General features: G+C 40.8%; 1 protein-coding gene across 6 annotated transcripts in view; it reads right to left on the bottom strand.

Annotated features, from left to right (window-relative positions):
* Positions 1-22,928, bottom strand: part of SETX (senataxin) — an 81,376-nt gene that overhangs the window by 21,274 nt on the left and 37,174 nt on the right. For all 6 annotated transcript variants that reach the window (XM_082842486.1, XM_082842487.1, XM_082842488.1 and 3 more), the window contains 7 exons: positions 18,827-18,926; positions 11,210-11,383; positions 8,677-8,909; positions 6,897-7,064; positions 6,075-6,225; positions 956-1,057; positions 635-750 (listed from right to left, as the gene is read on the bottom strand). In XM_082842486.1, coding sequence (XP_082698612.1) covers positions 635-750; positions 956-1,057; positions 6,075-6,225; positions 6,897-7,064; positions 8,677-8,909; positions 11,210-11,383; positions 18,827-18,926 — 1,044 coding nt within the window. The remainder of the gene's footprint in view (positions 1-634; positions 751-955; positions 1,058-6,074; positions 6,226-6,896; positions 7,065-8,676; positions 8,910-11,209; positions 11,384-18,826; positions 18,927-22,928) is intronic.

Raw genomic sequence — 22,928 nt, 5'->3', positions numbered from 1 at the left:
CTCCCTTCAGTGTTAAGTGCAGATTCTTAACCACTGGACCACCAGGGAAGTCCAATAAATTCTTAATACTGTGTATGATTCAGTTCTGTCCAGGGTACTGCAGGTACGCTCTTTCTGCTTAAGCAGGCCAACCCTTGGGGCATCACTTATTGTTACCTACTCTGCCTTCATGCCATTAACAGTGGCGTTCAGTGGCTAAAACAGACTCCACATGGCCTGCAAAGTCTAAAATATTTACTATCTTGTTCTTTTAAAAAAAGTTGAACCCCTAATGTAAGGCATACCATTTCTGTGTACATTTTGTGTGTGTGTGTGTGTGTGTGTGCAGTACGCGGGCCTCTCACTGTTGTGGCCTCTCCCGTTGCAGAGCACAGGCTCCGGACGCGCAGGCTCAGCGGCCATGGCTCACGGGCCCAGCCGCTCCGCGGCATGTGGGATCTTCCCGGACCGGGGCACGAACCCGTGTCCCCTGCATCGGCAGGTGGACTCTCAACCACTGCGCCACCAGGGAAGCCCTGTGTACATTTTTATACACTAATTATGCTATTCCACAATGAAAGAATTGCATCAAATACTCACCAACTAGTTTATCTACGAGCTATTAAAAAACACTGATCAAGAAATGTTTAGATACCTGTAGTTCCCTTCCACCTCGGCATAAAGCACGCTGGCGGGAAAGTTCATCTAGTTGATGATCTAGAAATTCCTTTCTTCTATGCATCTCCTGAATATGAGAAGGTAATTCTTTTTCTTTAAAAAAAAATAAATAAAATAAAAGATAAACAACTGCTCATTCTAACAAATATATACATATGCATACACAATGAGAAGAAAAACTAGCTTCCAAAACTAGACTACTTCTAGGGTCTCCAAATTACCTTTAATGCCCACGCCATTTTCTACCATACAAAAAGAAACAGAAATCAATTAATATATACCTTTATTCAGTACTTACTCATTCTGTGGTTAACTTGGCTGTCCAAACTGAATTTTAGGACCTCAGCATTAATAGACTTTTCTGGACCTAGACGTAGTAAATTTATATCTCCACAGTTTCCTGTTGATAAAAGTCACACTTAGAGATTAATAAGAACACTGTCAATTTCTGTACATAATAACTATTTCTAAGCAAATATATTAACAGTCAGCGAAAGGAGCTAACATGAACTATTAATCAACCAAATACCTGGAACTGCACTAGAGGTCCCACACACATTCTTTTAGATTTGCTTCATAAGAATCCTACAAGGCAAGGACTTATTTCCACCTAATAAAAGCTACTGAGGTTGCATCAACAGTACACTGCAGAGCTGAGATTCTACTACACGAATGCTTCTCAAACTACGTTCTATACATCACTCCATGGTAAAATGTATTTGGGAAATGGCGAGTGAAAATAAAACAAATTTCTTGGCCATAGGGTATTTCGAAGATGAAGACTTTTATCTATTAATACATGTCTGAATTCCCCAAACAGAATCTTACGCGACCATCATATGCTTTCTGCAGGATACTGAGAACCAAGGTTTTGAAACTGCTCCACATCACAATGCCACTCCAGGATCTAAGGGACACAAGAAGCTGGAAATTCTGGAATATGGTAATTCCAAAAACTGTCAGCATCATTTAACTGGTTTATTAACCACATTTTAATTTTAGGTTAGCACATTTCAGGTATTATTTAATCTAAAAATCTCCCACTGCTTCACTGAACTAAACTATAGCAATCATGCAGCGTTTATTAGCACTTATCCCAATCTGACACATCACATACTTGTTTGCTAACTCCTTCCACTGAATCCAGGTCCCATAAGAACCAGGTTGTGTTTTGGTCACTGCCTAGAACAGCAGCTGGCACGTAAGTACAATAAACATATGTTCAATGAATAAATGAGCTCATTATACAGCTGTCTACACATATTTTTGTTCCTAGTTCAGCTCATTCTTCTAAAATTTGAAGCCATCTTCTCTGACCAACATTTATTTGAAGGTTTCAAAATTGCTAACCTGTGTTTCTATCAGAAAGGTGGATGAGATTTATACCCACTATAGTACAGAAATTAAAACAGACATCCTTTAAAATGAGGGTGAGCTCAGAAGGATGTAAGAGAAATTCCTAGGGGCCAAAAACAAAGAGAAAGGTGAAAACCAGAGGTGAAAGCCCCTGAGCTGCTGTGGCTTCCCTGGAGGGAACAGGCTGCGGGCTGGTCACTCTCTAGGTGCTTAGGTGTTTGTTTTTTAATTTACATACAATAAAATGCAGAGATTTAAAAATCCTTAGTTCTACGGAGTCTGACAAATATCTACATCAGCAAAACTACCATTCCAAAAACTACCATTCCAATCAACATATCGAAATTTTATAATGGGGGCTTGGAATTAAAGCCCACTAGAAAGCAAGAGGGCATGGAAGAGGTGGAGGGATGAAAAAGACATGAATCTATCTTGGCCTGGGCTTAGCTGGGAGAAAAACAAACTCTCTTCTAGGACTTTCCAACTATAGGCCCATGCCACATGTGGACTTAAGAGTCTAAATACATAATACAGAGAATGACAAAGGTGACCCAACCAAAATACAGTTGAGGTTTTTAAAATGAGAATACAGTGAACAATGTTATACCAATATATTTGAAAACCTAAGGTGAAGTGGAAATTTTTCTTGAATAATATGAATTAGCAAAACTCACTCAAATGTAGAAAACTTGAATAAACCAACAATTAAAGACATTCAGCAGACAGAAACTTATCCATCTGTCAAAAAATAGACAAAAAACAAACAAACAAGAAGTCCCCCCCAAAAACAACACTAAAAACAAATTAACCTTCAAGTAACAGGTAATTCTCTGTCTTATATGAAACATTCCAAATAAATGTCTGTATAACTTCATTTTTAAAGTCTGTATAACTTCAATACTAAAACCAAAGATATGACAAAGAAAAATTACAGGCTGGCCTCATTTAAAAAAATCAATAGCAGGGCTTCCCCGGTGGCGCAGTGGTTGAGAGTCCACCTGCCAATGCAGGGGACACAGGTTCGTGCCCCGGTCCGGGAAGATCCCACATGCCGCGGAGCGGCTGGGCCCGTGAGCCATGGCCGCTGAGCCTGCGCGTCCGGAGCCTGTGCTCTGCAACGGGAGAGGCCACAACAGTGAGAGGCCCGTGTACCGCAAAAAAAAAAAAAAAAAATCAATAGCAATCCAGCAATGTGTTAAAAAATAATAGTACACAACCAAGCTGACCTTATTCTAGGAATCAAAGATATTTTCACATTAGAAAAGCATTGTAGGGAGTTCCCTGGCAGTCCAGTGGTTGGGACTCGGCACTTTCACTGCCGTGGGCCTGGGTTCAAACCCTGGTCGGGGAACTAAGATCCCTTAAGCCTCGGGGTACGGCCAAAAAGAAAAAAAAGAAAGAAAGAAAGAAATAAAAGAAAAGCGGAATTCCCTGGTTAGGACTCTGTGCTTCCATTGCTGTGCGGTTGGGGGGAGGGGGGATATGAATGAAAAAAAAACTGCATGCAATAAAATTCAACACCCATTCATTAAAAAAACTCTAATTAGACGGGGACTTTTTTAACCTGATAAAAGGGTATATACCAAACCCCAGAAACAAACATCACACTTAATGGTGAGATGTCCAAGGTATTTCCTTAAAGGACACCCAGGACCACTGGACATAGTGAAAAGCAGCAAAAATGAAAGTACTGCAAAAGAAGAAAAAAGCTGTCTTTACTGACAAGAGACTTCATTTTCTCTCTAACAAAAAAATTTAAAAATCCAACCTAGACACGACACTTGTGCCACCTTCGTCCCAGCCTTCTTGTGTTGTCAACCCACACCTGAAAAAGTGCTTATTAACCCTCCCTCAGGGAAAGGAAAGTGAAAACCGCACGGGAACTGTTCTCGGTTGTATAATTTGATACAACCACTTTGGAGCAGAACCGGGCCCCATCTAGAGGCTGCACAAATCCTTCAACCCAGTATTTTCATTTCTAGGTATATATACACTAGACCAGTGTTTTTATAAACTCTTTTGACCGTGATCTATAGTATGAGGTACACTTCACACTGAAAGCCAGTACACTCATACCTCACCAATAAAACAGGTTTCACAAAACAATACTTACCCCTCACTACCTACACTCTAATCTTTTCTGTTCTCTTCTATTCTATCTTATCTTGTTTAAGTATGCTGGTTCTGATCTCCCTAAACTGATTTCACAATCCACTAAACTAGTCACAAGCCACAGTGTGAAAGCACTGCCCTAGCAGCCTGTATGAATACTCAGGAGACGTGAGTAAGGACACAGTACTCCAGTGTGCTCCCTTCAGCTGCTGTACAGCACAACACAATACAACTCAGTCACTGCAGTAAACGTTTTCATCCTGCACTGGAGAAACAGGCACAAGTACAGGAATAAAGTTTGAAATAACAAAAAAAAAAAAAAAGGAAGAGAACTTACACTGCTATCAATGGATAACGAATAAACCGTGCACTCATATGATGAAATGCCCTATAGCCGCTGACATGAATGACCGCATCCATATACAGCGAGACATAAGGTCACAGTTCTCACAAACATAATGGGGAGTAGAAAAGCTGCAGTTGACAATGCATTTTAAGTTTTAAAAGCAAATGAATTCTACATGTAGCTAATACATATGCAATAAAGGAAACACGTGTGTGATCCCTCCGAATAAAGACGACACATCCCAGCTGCTCCTGCAGCTGGTGTGGCCATGGGACTAAGTTCTGGCCAAAAGGAAATAAGCAGAGGTGCTACTGGCAGCGTCTCAGAACTTTTCTTAAAGCACGGCTAGTATATCTGTCCCCTTTTCCTTGCACTTGCTAGATGTGACTACTGGTGCTGGAGCAGCCATTTCTGACCATGAGGTGAACTAAGGAGTGGGGGGGTCACACGTAGTGGAGCAACAAGGTAGAAAGACCCTAGGTCTCTGAAGACTCGGAAGCAGAGTCATCAGGCCAGTATCATCCCTCAACTGTCCATCTCTGGGCTTCTGAGTAAGAAGGAAATAAACTTCTATCATAGTTAAGCCACTGTACTTGGAGTGTCTATTATTTGCAGCCCAACTGAATCTTAACTGATTGAGGTCACTGCCAGGTAACCTCAAGGAAAATAAAATTTGGTTAGGGAAGACAAGATACATGTGCTTAGAAGAGCAGCCCGACCCAGAGCCACAACCACACCACTCAGGATGGCTGGTGTGAGAGCAGGTGTTAAGGTTAAGTGCACAGAAATGACTTTACACATTCGCCCAAGCATCCCGAATCCTCGGTGGCAATGCTCTTCAATCTGTCAACTGTGCTGAAAAGACTTATCCCTGTGGTATACTTTATATCTCAACTCTTCAGCTTCTCCACCTATAAAATGTGGATAGGTTATTTACTGCGTGGCTCAGAGGATTACTCTGAGAGTACTGACACATACTGAGCACTCGGTAACCATAAGTGATGACTGCTCTAGCTTTTGCGTCACTAAACATTTACTAAGTCCCAACTGAGTGCCAGGCACTGTTCCAGGCACTGGGGTTACTACAGTGAACACAGTTTTAAAAGCCCTTGCCTTGGTGGAGCTCGTTATATTCTAGCTATACTGAACCATCCATGGTTCTCTGGCTTCTGGTCTTTTTTATTTACAGTAAGTTCCACGAGAGTCCTCTCCCCACTTCACGGCCTCATTGCTCTTCCAAGTTTCATCTTAGATATCATTTCCTCTAAAAGTCTTCCCGAACCCTTACACAACTGAATCAAGGGCTGCTCTAAGGTGTTTCAAACTACCCACATTTTACTCCTATTATAGAGCTTCTACCTTTACAGCCCACTGATCCATCCACTTCCTGTCTCTTTGAGGGTTTCACTGTTGAAACCTCAGTACATAGCACAGGGCCTGGCACAGAATAAATGCCCCAAAACATTCATTAAACAAACCAGTAAGTACACATAGGCCACAGCCTCAAGTAGAAAAAATTACCAGAACTGGCTTGCTCTTTGTCATTCAAGGTTACCCACACTAAACATTGAAAACAAATTAAAAGCCCACATAAGTATCATACCCAAAGGATTCTTCTTGTCTTTACACTTCCCTTTGAATTGAAGGATAATTTTTTTCATAAGTTCATCAACAGCTGCATTGGAAGGCGCACACACAAGGACACGGTTTTGTTTGATTTTGGCATTGGAGTTCTCATCTGAAAGTCCCCTCCTCTGGTTCGACAATTTGTACCAAACAAACAAACAAACAAACAAAAAATACTGATGAGCTCTATTATGCAGCGTTATAGTTCTTCTCTACTGCCACATATATTTGAAAGTTCCCCTAATAAGTAGTTAAAAGTAAATAAAAGCACCTACATCTTACATTGATGTTAAAAAATTACTCTGGCAGGGAATTCCCTGGCAAACGAGTGGTTAGGATGCGGTGCTCTTACTGCCAAGGGCCCAGGTTCGATCCCTGGTCGGGGAACTAAGATCTCGCATGCCGTGCCCCCCCCCCCCCAAATTACTCTGGCATAAAATTTTATCGTAACTTCTCTGAGCCTTACCTTACTATCCACTTATTTTATTCAATGTTCAAAATGTAGCCCAGAAATACATTCAAGATGGTCTCCTGGGATTAGCTGTGACCTATAATGAAGCCCGAAGACCACCATTCTAGCCCTTAGCATTAGTTTCACACAAGATAACATTTTCTGTTCCTTTTATTTCTTATAATCTTCTCTACCTCTGCTACTGCTTTATCTGATATAGTTCCACACAGTATCAAAAAGATACACAAAAGTGAAGGGAAAAAACGCACTTTAGTACTTATTTACACGTTAGTTAAAGTAAAACAACATACTCAATTAAGGGCACAGATGCCCTCGCGCACACTCTACCTCTGTCAGCAGGCGGTACAGGAGGCCCACAATGGTTTTCGATTTTCCTGTCCCGGGTGGTCCATGAATCAGACAGATCTTGGCTACTGCTGGGGAGTGTCTCACCATGGCATATGCAGTTTCTATTGCTTTCTTTTGGTCTTCATTGAAATCTTTTAGGTGGGCAATCTATACAAAAGACATTAGTGAGAACGAGTGGTTCTTCCTGTGAAGGCACAGGAGAGCAAGAGAGTGGAAGGCATCTGTTTGAATCTGCTGACCTTTGTCAGACAGAAGCTTTGGTGATGATCAGGCAAGACCCCAAAATGACCCTTAATCTAAGAACCACTTTCACTACTGGAAAGAGCTACTGATGAGTGTCTACAGGCCTCAGTCCACCTACAACTACAACAACTATATTTTTATTTGTGATTCTTATAAAGCTGATCACAATAAATTGTTTTGCACTTTTCTTCTTTTTATTCTGTGGTTCTTCCCATTTTAGTCAATTCTCTCTTTAGACAGTAAAAACATTCCAAGATTTCCTTTCCTAACACAAGTGATACAGTCGAAAAAGCATGGATTTTGGGTCAGATTTGAGTCTACACCTCAGTTTCACTCAAAAGCTAGGTCTCTAAACTCCTAACCTCTCTGGGCTTCAGCCTTTGTCAATCATTAAATCTGGGATTCCTTAGAGGGTGAGAACTGTAGTGGAATAACTGAGGATGGAAAGGAGACGTGACCCACGAGCCCCCCCCCCCTAAGCAAACTGGGGGCTGGCGAATAAGCCAGAACTGCAAACAGTCCTGATTGCTTTGAGCCCCCCCGGCAAACCGGGGGCCTGCGAAGAAGCATTGAGTGCTTTGGGCCCTGATCCGTGAGATGTCCTCAGTATAATCAGAGTGGTGGGAACGCAAGGAGATTTCCTTGTGCTACTTCAGTGTAATCAAAATAATGGTGGGAACTCTGTGCTGCTTTTGCGCTCAAGGACGAAGCACGGCAGGTGCTCACGAAAGCCAATTATTGCTTGTATAATTAATAAAAACATAGGTTGCTGCTTTGACATTTCTGAAATGTTAAGAAAACAAGTTTTAAAAATGTAAACCTAGATAATGCTTTAATAAAAGCTACCACAGCAGGACAGACGGCGCTGTTCTGCCTGAGTGAGCGGCAGCCCTCTACTGCTGTGCTTCGGCACAATTCATCTCATGTGATGAGCTTACTTTTGGCCCTGTCATAAGATAAACTACAACAAGGACTGAGAAAATGCATATGAAAGCCCTAACACAAGACAGGGGTTCAAATAACATTCCTTTCCTTCCGCCTGTCTCTTGTGTTAATTTCCTGGAACTTACACACAACTCTTACAACAGTGAGAAATATGTGTTCACAAAGAATCACAACTTCGTTGTCACACTGGCAACAATACCAGTCGATGCTCCACTGATCATTCAAATGCAAAATTCATTCCATTAAACCTACTCTTACTCCTGCATTTAATCACCTAACAAACAGTTAAGTAGGATGTTCACCTCACATTTTAATGTTGCTCTTCAAGCATATTTTCAATTCCTTTTTGCACTCTACCTTTTTTCCTGAGGTAAGCTGACTAACCTAACACAAAGAACTACTTTGCAATATTAAAGAAAACTAAGCACTAAAAACGTCACTGGGCACACATGGTGACTATGTCTTTGTTGTAGACAAAAGGGAATGTGTGACAGATGAAAATAACATGATGCTTTAACATCCTGACATGAAATGTTCTGACTTTCCCTGTTATCAAATGACTATCACTCACAATTTTCTCAGATGCTGCAGTTAGTAAATCTTTTGTACAGAAGTCCATGGGGTTTGGATTCAGAACGGCTCTGGCCAGTTGGTTCCGACCACTCAGCAAAGACATGGCTTTCAACTTCCTTTGTGTAGTCACCAGAGAGCTGATTACAAGACATTTCACGAATGCATTTAAATTGACTGGTAAATTATGTTGAGTCTGGATGGAAACGGAGCACTCAGATTTCCCATTATGCACTATTATCAAGAAGGAGAAAAAGCAATTTCAGTTACCAGTGAATAACAGTGTCCAGTTAAAAAGGTTATTCAGAACAACGTGTTTTGTAACTTTTTTTTTTTTTTTTTTTTGGTGCGGTACGTGGGCCTCTCACTGTTGTGGCCTCTCCCGTTGCGGAGCACAGGCTCCGGACGCGCAGGTTCAGCGGCCATGGCTCACGGGCCCAGCAGCTCCGCGGCATGTGGGATCTTCCCGGACCGGGGCACGAACCCGTGTCCCCTGCATCGGCAGGCGGACTCTCAACCACTGTGCCACCAGGGAAGCCCTGTAACATGTTTTTTATACATCATTTAAATAATTTTCTCATAAGTATCTACTGACTGCCTCCTAAGAACCAGGCAACGTTCCTGTCCTCTGGAGGCTTATTTTTTAGAAGAAGGAGGCAGATAAGCAAATAAACATGTCAGGTGATGGTAAGTCTTAGGAAGAAAGCCGAGAGGGGGGATGAGGAAGTGATGAGGGTTGTGAGGGAGTGTTATCGTAGACAGGAGAGTCAGGGGAGGTCTTCCTGATATGATATTTGAGCAGAGACGTGGCATTAAGTGAGTGAGCCATGCCCGTAACCAGGGAAAGCGGGTTACAGGCAGAGAATCAGCAACTGCAAAGACAATGAGGCAGTGAGGTGCCTGGATTATTTTCAGAACAGGGAGAAGGCCAGAATGGCTAGAAGGAAAAGCAGGGAGAAGCGAGCTAGAAGACCAAGAGAGTAAATGCAGCTACACTTCAGAGGGCTCTGCAGTTAATCACTCTGAACATGACTCTGAGTCAGGTCAAGAGCACAGGACAGCTCCGCGCAGGTAAGTGACATGCGCTAACTCACACATGAAAAGAATCACTTATTGAGAATGAAGAATAAACTGCAATGGAAAAAGCACAAAAAGACAACTTAAGAGGCTAAAATCTAGGTAAAAGTGAATGGTCGTGTGGGCCAGGAGGTAGCGGGAGAGGTGGCGCTTGGATGTAGGATATATGGCAAAGGAAGATCCAATAGGATTTCCTGATGCATTAGATGGAGCGTGTGAGGGAAAGCAGGACTCAAGGATGACTCTGAGGTTTTGGGCTGAGCAACTGGAAGAATGGGATGGAGGTCCCACATGCTGCGTTGGAAAAAACCGAAGCAACAGCACATGTCAGGCAGTAAATCAAGTGTTTCTTTTTGGAGTAGGTTTGAAATGTCTAATAATCTCCAAATGGAGATGTCAGATAGTTGGATGCATGAGGAGTTCAGGGAAGGAGACAGAAACCGTTTCTAAATCTTAGAAACAGAACTTTGGCAAATGTAACCACCTGTAAGAGTTGAAAGCACAGATGAAGCTATATATCCCTGTTGCTAAACTCATCTTGCATAAAGAACTGAGCTCTGATCACACAATAGTAAACATGGCACACCAGTTATGATGCGGCACAATGTTAAACTCCTAACAGCTTTGTTGCTATTTTTAAGATACGATGCAAAAAGGTGAAGGAATAATGATCACATATTCTCTTCACATAACAGAGACTAAGAGAGCAGCAATGTCAAAAAGGCAGCTTGGCATATATCAAGCGTGTGGACTTCGCAGTCAAACAAAATTAGGTTTCAATTCTGGACCTAGCGTTTAATACTAAGGATGTCTTTGGATAAGTTACTTAACATCCCTGAACTCTGATTTCCCCATGAGCAGAGAACAAACCATTCTGCTTTGCAGGGCTCTGGGAAAAGATGATAAATGTGCACAGGAAGGACAGGGCACACTGGCTGGCACACAGTCAGTAGTCCTTAAATTCCAGCTAACATTATTTTTGTTATGCTGCCTTAGGGAGAGAGGCCCCTGCAACACGATGGATGGGAGTGATGAAATGGTGAACCCCTCCAGTTGCTTACAATTAGTTATGTGTTTGGTCTGCTCATCAGTAATTAGCCACAAACCAAGGCTGGAATGTGATTTAACAAACAGATGGTTTGCAAATTGTCTGTTTTGTAACAAACACACTGACAGATGAAGGAATTTACTAGAAGGAGGAGACATTACAAAAGAAAGGTTTTAAATCCTAAGTCTAAAGCAATAAATGCTGGGCCTTTTCCAGCTGAGTCTAGAAAAACTAAAAGAGGACTCTGAATGCTAAGTAATCAACCTAGCAAATACAGTCTGGTAAACATCGAGCAAATACACATCTGGTAAATGTATAGCAAATACATGGCTAGTAAAGCCTAATTTAGAGGGAAATTAAAAGATGAGCTGCTGACAGATTTCGCTTCAATGTCTCATTAGGTACTTACTGACTGAAGTGCGGCGGAATTTATGAACATAACCACAATAATATTCATAGGGATCTTGCATGCGATTTCTCTCTATGTCCTCCTCCTCTCCATTTAGTCTTTCAGGAACCAAAAACACCAAATCATTTTCCTTTGGATGAAGCTGTTTAGCTAGTTCACATTCCTCAAGATAAACTATAAAACAAGAAATCAGCATTTATTCTAACAGAATTATTTTACATGAGATTAAAGGATATTAAACCCTTGTACTAAGTTCAAGCAAGTATACAGCACTAGTGGATTTTGTACATACTTCAAAATGATAGTCTAAGCTAGTCAGCATTGTCAAATATTGATCACACAGTATTATAAAAGTCTTCTTAAAAACTGCTACAAAGCCAAAATAGATGAAGTCATAATATTAAAAAGCAGCTAATAAATTTCTTTTCCTTGAAGTTTATCTTACTTTTTAATCAAGAAAATTTCACTTTTGTGCCCTACTTTGAAAATCCCAGAAGAAAATCTGGAAACAGATCCATGTACACATACGAATTTTGAGCCTACTAGTGGCATTTCAAACAAGGGGGGAAAGGACAGTAGTAAAATAAATGGGGCTGAGAAAACAGAGCAAGCTCTAAAATTAAAAAGTTCAGTACCAACTGCCAAATCCAGCAACAACATACTGAACCAAAGCACGAAGTACTAGGATTAAGTCGACTGAACTACTAAGTCAAAAAAGAATTTTAGGGCTTCCCTGGTGGCGCAGTGGTTGGGAATCCGCCTGCCAATGCAGGGGACGTGGGTTCGTGCGCCCCGGTCCGGGAGGATCCCACATGCCACGGAGCAGCTAGGCCCGTGAGCCATGGCCGTTGAGCCTGCGCGTCCGGAGCCTGTGCTCCTCAACGGGAGAGGCCACAACGGTGAGAGGCCCGCATACCGCAGAAAAAAAAAAAAAAAAAGAATTTAAAAAATGCATCATGTAAGAAATGTCTATTTGAAGGCATCAGAGAGCAAATACAACAATGAAGAATTACTCTGTTGAGATCCAGAACAATGTGGAAATCCATAGGCATCAGCCCAGTATTTTCCCTAGAAACATCTGAACTCTTCAGGGAGTGGGCAGCCAGGAATTTGAGCCGTACCTGGGATAGCCTTGTACAAAAAAAGAGACAAAAACTGGAGTCCAGGGCCTGCACAGGTAGAGTAGGCATCCTGGTAGCCCTCAAGGTGCAGGTTGGGACCATGAAGGACTACACCCAAGAATGAAGGCAGCTTCAATTCACCAGAGTATTTCAGGAAAGCTCAATTCTTTAAACCAGATTAAGATGATCCCACATTGCTAGTACTCCCAGAATCCTGGCAGAAGCAAAGAAAAATCCTCTCTGGAAGAAGACATCCTATCATCCTAGGCCTCTGATTATTTTTTAAATAACTTTCCAAAGACAATGACCAACATATTAGAGATAAGCAAAGCACCAGGAGAGAAGAAATACATGAACTAGTAGTATCAACAAACAAAAAAGGGCTGCACAAGGCACTACACAGAGTACAGTCGTACAGTCCTTGAATTGGTTCCAGGACCCCTGCAGACACCAAAATCCTCAGATGCTCAAGTCCCTTATGTAAAATGGTGTAATATTTGCATATAACCCACGCACATGCTCCAGTACACTTTAAATCATCTCTAGATTACTTATAATACCTAATACAATGCAAACGCTATGTACATAGTTGTAAATCCAACATAAGTGGTATGTAAATAGGTGCTGGTGCATAGCAAATATGTTTTTCTGGAATTTTTTTCCCTGAATATTTTCAATCCACGGTTGAATCCGATGATGCAAATCCCGCAAATACAGAGGACCAACTGTATGTCTTACACAGTTTAAAATATAGAGTTAAAAAATACATAACAATAAGAATATACGAAGTGGAACAGATAAACAGGGTTAAAGTTTTTAAGATTTTGCCTTATCTATGGAGACACTTAAAGTATCGATTAAAACTGTAAACTTTGAATCATGCACGCTGTAAGTTTTCACCTGAACTACTAAATGGCCCAAGAGGTAAAAATTGAGGTATAATTTCCAAACTAAAAGAAAAAAATGAATGGTTCAAAGGTCTCACATATATGTAAAGAGTATACTCTAGTTCTGTCAGTTTTTTCTCTATATATTGTATTAGGTATTCAAAATGGTCCTATCTTCTGTTAACTGAACTTGCTATCATTGTGAAATACTCTCTTTTAATCTCAAATAATGCTTTTCTGCCGTAAAGTCTATTTAGTCTGGTATTAACAGAGCAAAACAAGTTTCTTTTAGTTCGGTTTGCATGAGTAGCTTTCTCCAATCTTTCTCTTCCAACCTTCCTGTATCCTTATGTTTACACGTATTACTTGTTAACAGCATATAACATGCCAATACTGATCTTGAAACAACTTTTTCTACCCAAAGATACGAAGGCTACTTAGAAAATCACAAGCTCACATACAGGATAAAAAATATAGATGGTATCGGTTATATCAGGTAGCAAGAAAGCTCTCAAAGACTAGTAGGGTCCTGTCTAAAGGGCTCAGGAGCCAACCTGAAGAAGCCAATTACAAAGACTTGAAACAGAAGTGTATTTAAGTCCATGTGTTTGTAACGAAAACAATTTTTTTTAAAGTTCATTGGTCAACCCAGCACTTGCAGAGAATTAAGTCATTATTTTGAAAACTGGTCAGGAGTCAAGTATCAATACTTATTCTACCCTTCTTTATAAAGTATACTACTGAGTAATCAAATAAAACGGAGCACTTTCTCTTTATAGAACTACAACAGCTAATAAATGAAGAAATGATAAAATAAGCATATCACCATTTTGTATCCTTTAGTAAAATAATTAATCTAGGCATTAAGGATCAACGGTTATAAATATTACAAAAAGAGAAATTAAAGATCAAGCACCTCCTGATAAAGGAACACACCAACCCCAGCTATGAAATAGTTTTGCCAAAAATATTAGATCAAATGAATCTGATCAAGCCTCTAGATCCAACTATCAATTTACAAGAAATACAGAGGACTGAAAAACATACTAAACACCACCAGGGGGATGCTATCAGCAAGACACAGGCAGTAATTCTACAGGGTCAACAACACAATTTCTTCAACAAATAAATTACAAAGGGGGGGAAAATCCATGAAGGAGACAATTATAATTGAAGAAGACATATTAACAATGTCAATGAGTGGACCTAATTTGGATCTTAATTCAAACAGGCTGAAATAAATTGTTCTTTATGAGGAAACTGAAAACTTGAACACTGTCTAGCTATCTAATATTAAGAAAGCATGGTTAATACTTTAGCAACAAAATAATGTTTTACTATGAATTTTTAGGTCCATATCTTTTAGAGATAGTCACTTAAATAATTACAAATGACACCAAAAGAAAAAAAATCTAACCAATGATGATCTGCAAAACCTCTCCCTAGAAAACTGTAAAACATTACTGAAAGTAAACCTAAATAACTGAAGGTATGTATCTTATTCAAATCAGTATTAGAAAGATGTCAATTCTTAACAAATTTCCACATTTTTTTTTTCTCTAAAACCTACATGGTAATGCAAAGGGACAAGAAGAGCCAACATACTCTTAAGGCAAAACAAGGTAGGCGGACTTGCTCATTAAAGTTTATAATAAAGCTTAATTAAGTAAAATTAAGCAACGTGATATGGGCAGAGAGGTAGGCAAATGATCCAATAAAGAAGAAAGGAGTCCAGAAAAAAGTCAGTACATTAAATGGACACTAGATTTATGAAAAATATGGCACTGCAGACCATGGAGAAAGGATAATCTTTTCAATAAACACTACTGGGGTAATTACATTTCCATTAGGGAAAAAAATGAAACACGGCCCCTATATCTTACTCGTGTACAAAATCCATTCCAGGTTGGCAAAACAGTGAAGCCTCTCGAAAGGGACTGGCAAACTTTCTGTAAAGAGCCAGATTTTTCTTTGCAGGCCACATATGGTGTCTGTTGCATATTCATCATCATCTTTTTTTCAAAACCTTAAAAAAGGGTTTCCCTGGTGGCGCAGTGGTTGAGAGTCCACCTGCCGATGCAGGGGACACGGGTTCGTGACCCGGTCCGGGAAGATCCCACATGCCGCGGAGCGGCTGGGCCCGTGAGCCATGGCCGCTGAGCCTGCGCGTCCGGAGCCTGTGCTCCGCAACGGGAGAGGCCACAACACTGAGAGGCCCGCGTATCGCAAAAAAAAAAAAAAAAAAAAAAAAAAAAAAAAAAAAAAAAAAAAAAAAAAAATCACGATAAATTGGAAATGGTTAAAATTGAGAGGGCTTGCCTGGTGGCGCAGTGGTTGAGAGTCCACCTGCCGATGCGGGGGACACGGGTTCGTGCCCCAGTCTGGGAAGATCCCACATGCCACAGAGCGGCTGGGCCTGTGAGCCATGGCCGCTGAGCCTGCACATCCGGAGTCTGTGCTCCGCAACGGGAGAGGCCACAACAGTGAGAGGCCCGCGTACCGCAAAAAAAACAAAACAAAACAAAAAAAACCTTACTCTTCCGCAGTATAAAAACAGGATACCGGGTAGATCTGCAAGCTGTGGTTTGCTGACACCTGTTCTAGATGTTAAAATAATATATTGATGACCTGCAGCAGGGAAAGGTTTCTTAAATGAGGCACAGACCATTAACCGTAAAAAATACATAGATGCATTTGTTATGTTAAAAAATAAATTCTAAACAAGAATAAAATAAGAATTTTAAAGACATCACTAAGAGAGTCATAATGGAAGCCAAAGTGGGAGAATGGTTTATATCCAGATTATATAAAGAACTCGCTACAAATCAGTAAGAAAAAGACAACTAACAGAAAATGAACAGGAGTCTTTAAAAGGTGCTTCCCCAAAGAGGTTACTTAAGCATCTACTAAATATATGAGAAGGTGCTCAATCTCACTGATAGCCAGGATAGTACAAAATAAAACCACAAATGGCCATCAATACACACACACTGCAACGGCTAAAATGAACAGCACAATCGACACAAATGTGTTGGCACAGACATGGAGCAACGTGACTTCCATACGCCGGTGGGGGCGTGTCATTCTGCATGACTGGCTTGGCGTTATCTACTTACGTTAAGCTCACACATAATACCCTGAGACTCTGAGACCCACTTGAGGAGACAGACTCCACAAAAACACCCTCGCATAACACGAAGAGACACATGAATGATCATAGTAGCATTACTCATAAAATGCTGTGTGTAGAAGCAGGCCTGAGGCTGCTATCATTAGAAAGGCCTGCTTACAAGGTTGGTCCCCCTTGGAATCTGGGAACTTGGATTTCCGGACACCTCTCATCATTTGCTGATGAGAATGGCTCACTGTACCTTACCTGTTTGCCAAATTTTTTCTCTACAGCTTATGTCAAACACCCACTTTACTTGTGAAAAGTCATGAATCTGAGCTAGGCAGAGGGTGTTTTAGGCACTGAGTGTCTCAGCTTCCCTGGTAGGTAATGTGTCACATGGGTTGTCACACCTCACTACTGGGAAAGTTAAGTGCGTCCTGTGTGACTTCGCTGGGAAAGGACTCTTGGAAACTTGCTCCTGGTTTGCTTTTTCCCTTTGCTAATTTTGCTTTGTATCCTTTTGCCACAGTAAGTCACAGCCATGAGCATGAATATAATTCCTGTGAGTCCTCCTAGCAAATCACTGAACGTAGGGATGGGCTTGGGGAGCCCTGACACACAGGCCTAAACTGCTGGAAAAAATGTCCACTAACGGGAGTTCCCTGGCGATCCAGTGGTTAGGACGCGGCGCTTCCACTGCTGTGGCCCGGGTTCAATCCCTGGTCAGGGAACTAAGATCCCACAAGCCACATGGCACTGCCAAAAAAACTTCTTTAAAATAATAATAATAAAAATGTCCATCAACAGTAAAATTGTGACATAGTCACACATTGAAATACCACCACAGCAATGAAAAAAAAATACCAAAGATGCACACAAAACTGATGAATTACGAAGACATGTTACGTGAAAGAAGTCAGACACAAGAGTAAATGCTATGTGATTCTATCATACCATCAAGATAAATGGCAGATAAATCAGTGATTTAAACATTAAAAAGAAATATAAAACTACTACAAGAAAATATGGAAGCATTTATCTGATTTCTAAAACCAACTGAATGGTAAAGAAATAAATACGGTATTTTTGAACATGTGAAGATAAAAATTGTCTGCCTCAAAAACTGCATGTGAAGTTGAACAGCAAATAATGAAATTGAAAAAAAATTAACAATGCACACAAATAAGAAAACAACCTCCCTAATAGAAAAAGAAAAGGACAAAAGGCATGAACAGACAATTATCCGCCCCCGCCAAAGAATACAAAAGACCAATAAAGATTTGAGGACAAAAACTACAACCTCAAATGAGATACATTTTCCATATAAAACTGGGGGAAAAGTTTAAACTAGCAAATGAGAAGAGATACATTCTTATGTTAGAAGTGAAAATCGTATTCTTTTTGGTAGACAGAGGCAATATGAACCAAAAGTCTTAAAATACACACACTATTTGATCTAGCAAAGGGATTTATTCAGTGTAACAGTAAAAAAACCATAAATAATGTACATGTCTAACTAGAAATTACTGGTTAAACAGAACTATGGAATATGCTTACAATGGAATAACTACATACACTGAACATGCTATTATTATTTATCTCTGAAAAGACATTTATAATAGATTAAGTGAAAATAAGTCAAATGTAAGCTTCATGAAGGTGGAATTTTATGTTTTCATCACAGCTACATAACTAGCATCTAGAATCATACACTATCAGGTAGTATAAAGTCAGTAAATATTTGCTGAATAAATACATGGAAACAGTCACTTAGGTAAAATAACCCTACCAACCCCCCCACCCCCTCCCACCCCCACTTCACTCAGATGAGTAGGAAGTCTAACAGTAAGACATACACTACTATGTTCATAGGATTATCTCTGAATGATGGGAACTGTGAGTGATGTTTATTTTACTATTGGCTAATATTATCTGAATATTCTACAGTGAACATATAATACCTTTCCCCCCAAGTATATGTACATGCTTTTTTCCTTAAGTGAATCTATGGAGTAGGATGGATTGCAAGGGGGAAGGAGGCAGACGGAGAATTTATACTTTTTATTTTAAAGGGTTCTAAATGCTTGGTTTATTTATAACTAAGACATAACTGTGACGCGTGCTCCAGACCACTCATGAAATGAGAGCAGAGACGATAGAGAGATTAACTCAGAATCTGTACGCACGATCATGGCAACACCCCCTCCGCCCCCGCCAGTCAAACTCCCTCACTCACCTTCTCTCTCCCTTGCCCAGCATCTAGGGACACTTTGGCCTGTGGTATTCTGATTGCACAATGGTTAAAACCATGAATTTTATAACTGTCCCAGTAATTATTCTCATTAATTAAAGACCTTAAACATATTCTTAGTAAGAGGTTACAAATTCACCTTAGGAAACCTATATCCCAGAAAATTCAAACAATTATTATGTTCCCTCAAACAGCAATCTCCAATTATTATATGATATAGCCCAAGTTACACAAGAAAGAACTTACCCACAAACTCCCAGTATTTTTTATACTCAGAAGGAAATTTTCGTAAATGCAACCGATGGAATTTCTCTTTGTTTGGAGAGCTGATCCATTCCTGTGCCACCTACGCAAAGCAAAAAAAGCAAATTAAGAAAGCGAAAACATCTGAAAAGCCAATGTTAAACAGCAAAAATTTCCAAAGTAAGCAACCATAAAATCCAGAACCTAGAACTCCTGTGTGACACAAACATTAAAAATTAATTTGGGACTTCTGGTTTCCAGCTTGGCATTTAAGGAACTCAGAAGTCACCACTCCATCCTAACAAGTAAAAAGAGACAAAAAAGTAGATACAATCACAACTTACCAGAGCAGAAAACTCTTAAGTAGAAACCTCCATGCCAGGAGGAAAACCTGAACTGGATGTGACAAACTGTTGGAGGCTCAGCATGAACAACTCTCTTAAAAACTCTAGGGGGACCCAGTCATAAGAGGGACCCCACACTTTGGTGAGTTTTACCTCTAGGAGCTCTAACAGGCCCTCACAGTGAACACTGCAGAAAATTCCCTGTGTGCTTCCAGCGGGGGTGGGGGGTTGGTGGGGACTGGGGAAAAGGAAACATTCTGAAATACACCAGAGCATTCTTGACCTTCTTAACAAGGCCTGATCTATGAGAAGCTATTTTATCAGAGTAAAACTTGCTGGGATTTTATCAGAGCCTAACCTACTTGAGGGAAGAAAACCAGCTCCAGCCCATTCTAACCATCCTGTCTCACCCAAGGAGGTGGGGGAAACTAAGAAGCATGTGGTGTAAAGTTCTTAGTCCAGAGGCAAAGGCTCACTAAAAGAGTGACACCTTATCATAGGACTACGGAATGATCTTCCTTCCCCCATACCTCATTTCTGTATCACTAAAGGCCTATTTACTGCTGTTCCTTTTATTTAGTAGATTACGACCGCCTTGCAACAAAAAATTACAAGGCATACTCAAAGGCAAAAAACACAGTTTGAACAGACTAAAGAAGCACTAAAACCTGTCAGATATGGCAGGAATACTGGAATTATCAGACCAGGAATTATTTTTTTTAAAACTATAGTTAATATACTAAGAGTTTAACGGAAAAAGGAGACCATGAAATAATAGATGGGTAATGTAATGAATGAGATGTAAAGTAGAAAGAATCAAAAGGTAATGCTAGAGATCAAAAACACTGTAACAGGGCTTCCCTGGTGGCGCAGTGGTTGAGAGTCCGCCTGCCGATGCAGGGGACGTGGGTTCGTGCCCCGGTCCGGGAGGATCCCACATGCCGCGGGGCAGCTGGGTCCGTAGGCCATGGCCGCTGGGCCTGCGCATCCGGAGCCTGTGCTCCGCAATGGGAGAGGCCGCAGCAGTGGGAGGCCCGTGTACCGCAAAAAAAAACCAACAAAACAAAACACTGTAACAGAAATGAAGGATGCCTCTGATGGGCTCATTAGTACACTGGACATTGCTGAGGAAACAATCTCTGAGCTTGAGGCTATAGCAATAGAAGCTACCAAAGCTGAAAAGCAAGGAGAAAAAAAAAATGGGGAAAAAAACACACCCCAGAATATCCAAGACTGTGAGACAATGACAAAAGATGCAGCATACACATAACGGGGATACGAGAAGAAGAGAGAGAGGAAAAGAAGCAGTATTTCAGGTAATAATGACTCAGAGTTTTCCAAAATTAACATCAGACACCAAACCACAGATCCAGGAAGCTCCAAGAGCAAGCAGAATCAATGCCAGAAACTACACCTAGGCATATCATATTCAAACTTAAGGAATATGAAATATCAAAGATAAAGAAAAAAATCATGAAAGAAGCCTGTGGGAAAAAACACCTTATCTATAGAGGAGGAAAAACAAGAATTACATCTACCTTCTCCTCAGAAACCATGCAAGCAAGGAGAGAGTAGTGAAATATTTAGACTGTTGAGAGAATAAAACCTACCAACCTAGAATTCTGAATCCTGCAAAATTATCCTTTAAAAGTGAAGGAGAAGGGCTTCCCTGGTGGTGCAGTGGTTAAGAATCCGCCTGCCAACGCAGGGGACACAGGTTCGATCCCTGGTCCAGGAAGATCTCACATGCCACGAAGCAACTAAGCCCGTGAGCCACAACTACTGAGCCCGCGTGCCACAACTACTGAGCCCGCGTGCCACAACTACTGAAGCCCACATGCCTAGAGCCTGTGCTCCATAACAAGAGAAGCCACCGAAATGAGAAGCCTGCACACCGCAATGAAGAGTAGCCCCTGCTCGCTGCAACTAGAGGAAGCCTGCGCACAGCAATGAAGACCCAATGCAGACAAAAATAAATAAAATAAATTTACTAAAAAAAAAAAACTCAACAGTAAGAAAACAGACAACCTGATGAAAAAGATGTGCAAAAGGCCTGGACAGACACCTCACCAAAGTAGATATACAGACTGTAAATTAGTATATGAAAAAATGCTCCATATCTTATGTCATCAAAGGAATGCAAATTAAAACAACGAGATACTATTACACACCTATTAGAATGGCCAAGATCTGGAGCACTGACAGCACCAAATGCTGACGGGGATGTGGAGCAGTAGGAACTCTCATTTATTGCTGGTGGGAATGTAAAATGGCACCATCACTTTTTTTTTTTTTTTTTTTGCTGAGCCACGTGGCTTGTGGGATCTTAGTTCCCTGACCAGGGATCGAACCTGTGCCCCCTGCAGCGGAAGTGCATAGTCCTAACCACTGGACCGCCAGAGAATTCCCAAAATGGTAGCACCACTTTGGAAGACTGTTCGGTGGTTTCTTATGAAACTAAACATATTCTTACTGTAGGATCCAGCAATAGTGCCCTCAGTATTTATCCAAATGAACTGAACACTTATATTTACGTTAAAAACCTGCACGTGGATGTTTATAGCAGCTTTATTCATAACTGCCTAAACTTGGAAGCAACCAAGATGCCCTTCAGTGGGTGAATGGATAAACAAACTATGGTACAACCAGACAATGGAATATTATTTAGTGCTAAAAAGAAATGAGCTATCAAGCCATGAAAAGACATGGAAGAACCTGAAATGCACATTACTAAGTGAAAGAAGCCAATCTGGAAAGGCCACATACTGTGTGATTCCAACTATGTGACATGCTGGAAAAGGCAAACTATGGAGACAGTAAAAGGATGAGTGATTGCCAGGGGTGAGCCTGGGGAGGGGTGAACAGGCAGAGCACAGAGGATTTTTAGGGCAGTGAAAGTACTCTGATATTAAAGGACTGATACATGTCATTATACGTTTGTCCAAACCCTTAGAATGTACAAATCAAGAGTGAACCCTAATGAAAACTATGGACTCTGGGTGGTAATGACTTGCCAATGTAGGTTCATCAGTTGTACAAATGTACTACACTGGTAGGCGATGTTGATAACGGGGGATGCTATGCAGAGTTTCTCTAGCTCCCTGCAGCTAGAGAAAGCCTGTGTGCATCAACCAAGACCCAACCCAACCAAAAATAAATAACATAAATTTATATATAGAAAAAAAGATAGGTACTGAGTACTATCTCCAAAATTTACGCCCAATGAGTTCACTTCTCTTTATTTCCAAAGCTACCACCTAGATCAAGCTACCATCATCTTTCTGCTGGGCTACTATAATAGCCCCCGACAGGTCTACTGCATCTATGCTTACCTTTCTACAGTTACTCTCTAATGAGCAACTAAGAATGTTTTTTTTTTTTTAAAAAAGGAAACTACTACATATTTCTACTCCCCCAGCCTAAACACCAACCAGCTAAAAATCCTCCAACATCTTCTCACTGTACTGAGAATGAAACCCCAACCTGCACTTACAGGGTTGTATACCATCCAGCTCTTGACTGATTTCTCCAATGTTACTTCTTTTCCCTTTACCTCTAAGTTACCTTACTCCAGCCACATCAGCCTAATCTCTTTGCTCACACATGCTCAGTTAGGCCTACTTCAAAGCATTATAGTCTTGACCCTCCCCCCTCCTCTGCACAAAACCCTCCTCTCCTGGCTCTCGGCCCGATCTCAAAAGCAGCCTCCCAATGTCGCTCATCATATCAACCTGTTTTGTTTCCTTCACAGAACAAATTAT

This window comes from Leucopleurus acutus, assembly GCF_964270905.1.
Source record: "Leucopleurus acutus genome assembly, chromosome: 7".
NCBI lineage: Eukaryota > Metazoa > Chordata > Mammalia > Artiodactyla > Delphinidae > Leucopleurus > Leucopleurus acutus.
The sequence above is the reverse complement of the archived record's forward strand: the minus strand, read 5'-3'. Positions and strand labels throughout refer to the sequence as shown.